An 8,915-nucleotide genomic window follows, 5' to 3' on the forward strand; every position below is an offset into this window, starting at 1 on the left:
TAGCAAATAGCACAGATGATCTTAGAGGGTACAGGAATGCCTCACTACCAAGCATAAAGGAAGGTATATCAGCTATGAACACAAACAGCCCCCCCAACACACCCACACACATACACATACACACACGCACACACACCACTGAATCATGACCACTGGACCAGGCAAACATGACAATTGTCCATTAGGTAGAAAAATCACAAGACACTATTGGAGGCAGGAGTGCACCCTCACATTCACAGTGTGGCAGGGCAGGAGCCCTGGAGTTAAAAGTCCTACAGATGTGGATTTGAGTTCTATCTCTGCTTTGCCTTGGTGTTATGACCTTAGGCAAATCACTTAACCTGAGTTCCCACTCCCATAAAAGTGTCAGAGTGGAGGGGATGGGGGGAGAGGTAACTTCATCTACCTCACCAATGTGCCATTGGCCCCTGTTGGGCACAACACAATCTTGGGCAGTCCCTGACTCCCTTGTACACACAGAGAAGCTTCCTTATTTTACCTTTGACTGCTTTTCCTCCTCCCACCACCCCAGCGAGTGACCTGAGGAGTGTTGAGATAGGCCCTGCCGAGCTTTGGGCAATGGGAGTGCTGGCCAGGGGTCCCAGATCCCACACTGCTGTCTGCCCGAATTGCAGAGCCGCTCTAGGTGTTTACAACTGTTTCCTGGGCAGGAAGGAGCGAGACATCTGGGCCTCTCTCCAGCCTCTGGCTTCCACCGACCTTTCTTTTGGAAAAAGCCGGTGAAGCTCAGTCCGGGTGAAACTCACTCTAGGAATAGCTTCAACATAGAGACCTGGAGATGAGCAGGGCTGGGCCATAGGCTGGGCCCATGAACCCCTCTAGGGAGCAGGGAAAGGGCACAGGTGGGGGGAAGCTGGAGACAAAAGGAGAGGTGGGGACAGAGATGAAAACAGAGGCGGTGACCAGAACAGAAAAGGAAAGGCAGAGGCAGAAACAGGGGCAGGGTGAGGGATGGAGACAGGTTGTGCCTGTACAGGGCTCAAGGCAAGGCAGGGAGTGCAGGGGACAGAGGACAGTGACAGAGAGAGAGAGAGAGAGAGAGAGACACACACACAACACACACACATGCAAGTAAGCACAGGGGGAGAAAGCCCTGCCTGGCAGGCTTGCCTATCTGGGGACCCCTCCGCTGCCACAAAGGGGCCCACAGGAAAACTGATGAGGGGAGTCTTTTGCCAGGAGCACATTTTTGCCCAACCCGTGCACGCTTCCCAACAGCAGGCAAAAGCATAACCTAGTCACATTCGGACTGGCAAGATCCACTTCTTACTTAAAACTGAAGGCAGCAGCAATATAAACACTCAGCTGAAATGCCACCCAACAAGGCCGACTCCCCAGAAAAGTTCAAGTGGAGCGCCCCCATCCCTGCACCCTGTACCTTTAAGGAGAAGAACGTTCCCTCTGCTTCCCGGCTGAAGAGGCAGGTTATTCTAGGATATAACCAAGGCTTACCTAAAACTGAGTTATTCCCCTTTCCTCCTCTGGCCAGCCTCTCTTCACTCTGGGGAGCTTTTACCATTTAAGGTCAATGTTACATCTGGCTCCAGAGCTCGGAGCTGAGAAGCCTCTGGCTGCAGAACCTCGGCCTCCCGCCTCCTCAGAGAGGGGCTGGGATTTAGAGCCCAGAGCTCCTCCAGGAGCCCCCTCTGGCCTGGCTCAGGGGGCAGTGGCAGGGGAAGCTGACCGACCAAGCTCAGGGCTCGGGGCAGGCTGGGCCCGCGAGGCAACCACTCGCCCCGGGCCCCTCCCACGGGCACCCACACAGCAGATGGCAGTGCCCATGCCAGCTCATGCCGCCGGACACTGTCCTGGCCAGATAGGGATGAAGGGGACTCTGCAGATCCACCTCCCAGCCTGGAGCCTCCACCAACCATGTGAGCCTGGATAAGACCCTGGCCCAGCGCCAGGAGAAACTGGGAATGTTTCCTGTCCTGGGGATCTGGGGGTGGGGGCTTCTCCCACCACCTTGAGCTCTTGGGACTACCCGAGAGAGAAGGGCCTGGGAGATTCAGCTAATCCCAGACTTGGCACCAGCCCTGGGGTCCTGCTCTTCCACTTACCCCTGTGGTCTTAACATTGTGGAGCCTCTGTCTCCTTATCTCTAAAGTGGGACTAAGTGATAATACCGAATTCACTGGGTTGTTAGGGGCATTAAATGAGATAATATTCAAGTGTTTAGTTAGCACGGTGCCAGCATCTCATAAGAGCTGGATCAGCATGGACCAGCTTCCTGTCCCTGCCAGACACAGGTGAGGCAGGGCTGCCTCTCTCCTGGAAGTCCACACCCTGTCTATAATGCTCTTCACCCACCTCGGGTGCAGTGCCCACCCAAGACCAAGATCCTAGTGCTCCAAGCTTAAGACAAATCATATGGGGATTTCAACCTCTTTTGTGGTTAGAAGCAGCACAGAGTACCCCTGGGCAAGATGGGCAGGCAGATTATACAACACTCACTTAAATTTGAATTTCAGATAAACAGGGGATATACTTGTACTAAAAGATTATATGTTATTAATCTGAAACTCCAATTTAGCTGGTCATCTTGTATTTGTATTTGCTAAATCTGGGAACCCTAGCCCTGGGCCGTCACTAGCCGCCCAGAAAGCATTGACTGGTCATGGTCAAGCAGTAGGGATCGGAGCTCCGGGGCCCGTGGCCTCAAGTTCTGGCAATGACTGCTGAACTGTGCACAGGCCTCATTCCTAGCTCCAGCCACACGTCAGTCACCCAGTGGTGGCAGGCTTTCACCACTGAGCCTGGCCCGTGGGGTCACCATCCCAGCCCTTTCCTTGGGTATGTCATCCTGAGGAAGTCCTGTCTCTCCTCCCTGGTTGTTATGAGAGAGATCCTTATGGGGGTGCAGTGCAGCTACCCTTATAAATAATGGCATTTTTGTAGATGAAATCAGAGGAGGTTGTCTTGGGTCTGAGCCATGCTTTCTTTTGGGTGTCTGCACCTGTCCATGTGGGGGTATGGACTTCCACTGGCAAAGCCACATAGTGGTACTTACTAGAATTGCAAGTATAGGGTCTAGAAAGAATTTACCTAATTCTTTAAGCACTGTTTCTCCAACTTGGGGTGCATTAGAATCCCCTCGCGTAGGCCAGATGCGGTGGCTAAAGCTTGTAATCTCAGCAGTTTGGAAGCCTGGGGTGAGAGAATTGCCTGAGTCCATGGTTCAAAACCAGCCTGGGCAACATGGTAAGACTTCATCTCTATAATAAATCAAACATTAGCTGGATGTGGTAGTGCGTGCCTGTAGTTCTGGCTATGTGAAAGACTGAGGCAGAAGGATCTCTGGAGCCCAGTAGGTCAACACTGGAGTGGCCGTGAGCGTGCCACTGCACTCCAGCCTGAGTGACACAGAGAGACTCCGATTAAAAAAAAAAAAAGAATCCCCAAGTGTGAAGCTCCTTGGGCTCCTCTTCCAGAAATTCTAATTCTACGGATCTGAAGTAGACCCAGAAATCTGTGTTTTAATGAAGGCCCTTGGGTAAGTCTTGTGGTTGGTCCAAGGACTCCACTTTTGGGAATGTAGCCCCAAGGACTGATCTTGTGAATCCACCAGCAGTCACTACAGGAACAACCAGAAAAGCAGAACTTGAACCAGTTTTGTGTGCATGTGCGCGTGCATATGTGTGCACAAAACCATATAATATATTGGATATATATTATAGTGAGCACCTGTTAAATTCCTAGCACTATATGAGATGTTTTACATAGAAGCATTGTATGTATCCTCACAAGAGCCTTCTACCTTTCCTTCAAAAAGGAAACTGAGGCTAGAAGAAGTACAACTTGCTTTATGTTCCACAGCCGGTATGTGGTAGAGCTGAGATGTGAATTTAGGTGGTTTGTTCCTGTAGCTCTGTCCTCTTTACCACACTGCCTCCCCCTCGGTCAAGTTTTCTTAACTTAGGGTTCATGAATGACCTTCTGGGGTTCCTGAACCAACTGAAATTGTATGTAAAACATTGTGTGATTTTGTGTTTTTCTTGGGTAGAAGCCGAGAGCTTTGGCTAGACTCATAAAGGGGTCACCAAATACACCAAATAATTTTTTTAGCCACTGCATTGACACAAGCATTTTATGAAACACATGACTGGTGGGTGTGTAAAAATGGAACATGCTCTACAGAGGACAACTTAGCATGATCAAGACTATAAGACTCATGTCCTTTGACCCAGTTCCACATCTGGGAACTTATTCTACAAATACACTCCCACACTTTGGAAATGACAAATGGATAGGATTATTTATTGCAGTATTATTTACTAAAGCAAAAGGATTGGAAACAGCATAAATGTCCAGCAACTGAGGGCCATAAAGGAAGATGGAGTGCAGCCACAATAAAGGATGAGGACGCTCTTAGTGTACTGATAGGAAAGGCCTCCAAGATATGTTATGAAGTGGGAAAAGTAAAATAACAGAATAGTATCTGTCAAATGCTACTAATTGAGTGAAAAATAATGCATGTGTGTATGTATATGTTTACACACCAGTATACTTATATTCATACATACACACTCGCAAGTCCATATGTGAGTATGCTTACAATCTCACTAAAATTAGTGTAAGAGATGAATAACATTTAGATTTGTTGTCTGTGGGGAGAACTAAGTGGTTGGGGTAAATACCATTCACCATATATCTTATTTATACTTTAAAGTTTTGAATCATATGAACAAATAATGCATTTATACACTCAAAAATAATAGTAGGCCGGGTTCGTTGGCTCAGCCTGTAATCCCAGAACTTTGGGAGGCCGAAGTGAGTGGATTGCCTGAGCCCGCAGGTTCGAGACCAGCCCGGGCAACTTGGTGAGAGCTTGTCTCTACAATAAATTAAAAAAAAAAATTACCTGGGCATGGTAGCGTGTGCCTGTAGTTCTGGCTACTTGGAAGGCTGACGTAGAAGGCTCGCCGGAGCCTAACAGGTTGACTCTGGGGTGGCCGGGAGTGTGCCACTGCACTCCAGTCTGGGTGACAGAGTGAGACTCCAACTCAGAATAATAATAATAATAATAATAATAATACAACAAAAGCATCGCTGTGAACAGAGATTTAATCAATTCATCTTCCAGCACTGTTTGCCCAAGTGTCAAAGAATGTTGGCATGATCCTGACTAAAGATTATTATTTATTTTTACTTTGGAATAATTACAAATACAAAGGAAGTTGAAGAAATAATACAAAGAGTCCCACCCTTCACCCAGCTTCCCCCAATGAAGATAACATCTCACTGTTGTATATTTCAAAACCAAGAAATTGGCATTAGGACATTACTGTTGACTAGACTACAGATCCTATTCTATAGGCTATTTTTTAAAAGCTAGCCTTCTCACATCTCATTCTTCATTCATTTAAAACTGTTTATTAAGCACCTTGAGTGTGCCTAGACATTGTGTTGGGCAGTGGGATGTGGTAAGAACACCTCAGAGCCATCCCTGCACTCATGGCGTATAGACTAGCGAAGGTAACCCATTCTCTCCAGTGGGAATAGCATCATGGGGGCCTGCGACCCAGCAACGCACAAGAAGTGCTGACCATAGCTCTAAAAAAGGAACTGCGTCCCTTGCTATCCTGGTCATGGAGCTTCACAGCTTGCCCAAAAGCTGACTTTTAATCCTTAAAAGAGCATGAGCAATTACTCCAGCTATATTTATCCTTGTTCCTGGAGCCACACAGGGATTTGGCCTCGCTCTACCAAAATCTTCAGCTCATCACTCATTCCCATCAGAGACAATCGTGTGTCCTCAGCAGAGGCACACAGCTCAGGGAGGCTTTCCCCACCAGACATTTGATCTGAGGCCAGGGAAGAAGTTTTAGAGTCCCAGGCAAAAGGCACATCCTGGGACGCGGGTGAGGAGAAGCCGCTTCTTACCAAGAATGCTGCCAGCTCTAAGATCGCTCGCTGGGATGACCTCACTGGGAGTTCTGACTTTTTATACTCAGCAACTCTGTGATACGCTCAGCACATAGTGGGCCCTGGATGAGTAAGTGAACAACTAAGAGGCCTCATCAGCAGGAATGGCACCCAGGCAACAATGACAAGTGTCATTTATTGAACACCGTGCCAGGAACGGTGTCAGCCAATATATACATATACGATCTACTTCATCCTCACCAAGTCCATGTGGTGTGGGTCTTCTGGCCCCCACGTGGGGAGGCCAAGGAGCTTGTCACTGTCTCAAAGTGTGTAAACCCAGATCTTTCTGACTCTAGAGTCTTCGGATGTCAGGTGTGACACAGCAGACTGGGAACACAGGTGTCTCCTCTCCCTCCTACAATCCCATTAAAACAATAACAAAAAACTCCTTAAAAAGGAAGAAATCCTTAGCCACAAAGAGAACAGGAGGGAGGGGGCAGGCATGAGTGAACACATTTCTGGAAACTGGCAAGAGCATGGATGAGTGGTGCCTAATGAGATGGCGGGGAAGGAAGTCTCAGCCTAGCCCTAGATGATATCTAGAGAAGGGCACTCTTCGGCTCTGATACCCCTGAGAGGTTGGGGATGACCTAGGTGTGACAATGACATATGGAGCCAGAAATGGAATGAATTGAAGTTTATGGACTGACGCAGTGGAAAAGAAATTAATTCAAGTAGAATTCGTAGTAGATTTGGTCTACATAGTCTCAGACTAAAGTCCAAAAGAACTATTGACAATATTGAGTAGATATATTTTTCGTAGATATATGGTTTAGTAATTCAGAAAATAATTCCTGTACATTCTAGGATTGTACAAATTAGCATAAATTGAATAATGAGAGCCAAGTTTCTCACTGTCATAGGAGCTACCAATATGAAAAAGAGAGAAAACTAAATAAACCATGCAGTATTGTGTTGGAATTATAGGTATCGGAATAACAAGATGGTGGATAGATGACTAGATAAGTCGATAGATAGCTATGTATCTATTGGCATGTATATGTAAACAAATATAGTACATTAATATATATACAGTATACATACATACATATGTGTGTGCATAAACGTATGTCTATTTCCCAGTCCACTGAGAGAGCCTGGAAATAATGATGCCAAGTAGCAATAAGCACACTTTGCACCCAGATTTTGGTTTATAAAGACCATTCTCTAATAAAAGGGATCAGGGCTTCTTGGCTGATACAAAGCACAAGATTAGCCTGGGGCGTCTTACGGTACTAACAAGTAAGAATTAAGGAGACATGTCAAAAGGACACAGGACCATTTGAAAGGGCTCCCATTGGCTGAATGTGAGATAACATGGGCAGCAAAATAACTAATGGATGGTAAAGGATTATAATAATCCATTGAATCAAATAAGAATCTGTGAGTCCATGCTGATACAAACAACAGACAAACGAAGAAGGGGAAGCTCCATTGCGGTAGAATGAAACCTTCACAAATGCAGAATGATAAATTAGAAAAATCACAATTTGGCCATCATCATCATATTAATTGATGGTTTAGGCAAACATCAATGAATGCTAAAACTCTTGGTTGAAAGTTTAAGAAGTGACAGGAAATACATATGTAAACATAGCCCCAAAGTATCGCCCCACAATATACTTATTAACAATAAGGGGGGAAATACTAACTTTACATGGAGAAACCTGGCAGATATCATCATAGCCCAGGGAACAAGATTAACTCACAAAGAGGAAAAACACCTATAGACAAAACATGAATCTCCTCCTTCCTCTCACCTTCTCTCCCCACCTCTTGGCTTGATTTCACAAGCGAAACCAACAAGAAAAGTAGCAACAGAAGGGTTCTTTTCTAAGGAAATTGAATAATTTGGAATAAATTAGACCAGCTTCCCGGCGAACTGCTGTTGGCCTCTAAGCAAAGGAAGCCGTCTACAGTTTAGCACTGGGGGCGGGGGGCAAAGCTGACTGTGGCCTAAAGCCCACCTTTGTCCTCCAAAACAGAGGCTCTTAGCCTTGGGTATGTAGTAGAAACGCTGTTTTATTTGGTTTGGGGTGAGGCCCCAGGCATTTGTAATTTGCTAAAACTCTCCCGGTATTTCCAATAATGTCCAGTCATGCCTGAGAGCCACTGCTGTGATGCATTGGTTCTCAAACCTGGCTGCATAATGCAATCACCTAGGGAATTTTAAAAATACTGATGCCTGGATCCTACCACTCAAAATTCTGATTAAATTGGCTTGACTTGTGGTTCAGTCATTGTAATTTTTTAAAGCCTCCATGTCCCCCCACAGGGAATCATATTATGTACAACAAAGTGGAAAAATGCCTGCTCCCAAGCAAAGGTAACCAATAAACCAGACCACCTGTGTACTCAGAACTAACTGCTTCTCTGTTGCCTCATTCTTGCATGGGTAGCCAAGGTCAGCCAGGCATTTAAGGAAAGCCTGCATGAAAGAAAACAAAAACCAGAACATAGTCAAGGTCTTTGCACTTGCTCTTCCCTCTGACTGGAATGCTCTTCCCTCTTCCTCCAGGTCTCTATATGGCTCACACATTCATCCCCCGCCCCCCAGTCTAATGTCAACTTCCCAATGAGGCCAAGAACAGTGGCTCACGCCTGTAATCCTAGCACTTTGGGAGGCCAAGAAGAGAGGACGGCTTAAGCCCAAGAGTTCGATGCCAGCCTAGGCAGCACAGCAAGACCTCATCTCTACAAAAATAAAAAAGTTGCCAGGTGTGGTTGTGTACATCAGTACTCCCAGCTATTTGGGAGGCTGAGGTGGAAGGATTACCTGAGCCCAGGAGGTTGATCTGTGGTGAAACAGAATCATACTACCTGTGTGAAGGAGTGCAACTCTGACTCAAAAAAAAAAAAAAAAGGAAGGAAGGGGGAGGAAGGGAAGGGAAGAGGAGAAGGGAAGAAAAGGGAAGGAAGAGAGGAAAACAGAAAAAGAAAACTTCCCAATGAAGCCTTCTCTCATC

The 8,915-nt window shown here is 46.4% G+C and overlaps 1 protein-coding gene across 2 annotated transcripts in view; it reads right to left on the reverse strand.

The window, feature by feature from the left end:
- Nucleotides 1-1,977, reverse strand: part of MRVI1 (murine retrovirus integration site 1 homolog) — a 135,521-nt gene extending 133,544 nt beyond the window's left edge. For both annotated transcript variants that reach the window (XM_008069287.2, XM_008069283.2), the window contains exon 1: nucleotides 1,474-1,977. In XM_008069287.2, coding sequence (XP_008067478.1) covers nucleotides 1,474-1,540 — 67 coding nt within the window. In that variant the 5' untranslated portion in view covers nucleotides 1,541-1,977. The remainder of the gene's footprint in view (nucleotides 1-1,473) is intronic.
- Nucleotides 1,978-8,915: the final 6,938 nt, after the last annotated feature.

This window comes from Carlito syrichta, unplaced genomic scaffold (genome assembly GCF_000164805.1).
Source record: "Carlito syrichta isolate Samal-C Ts95f unplaced genomic scaffold, Tarsius_syrichta-2.0.1 Scaffold311906, whole genome shotgun sequence".
In the NCBI taxonomy this organism is placed as follows: Eukaryota; Metazoa; Chordata; class Mammalia; order Primates; family Tarsiidae; genus Carlito; species Carlito syrichta.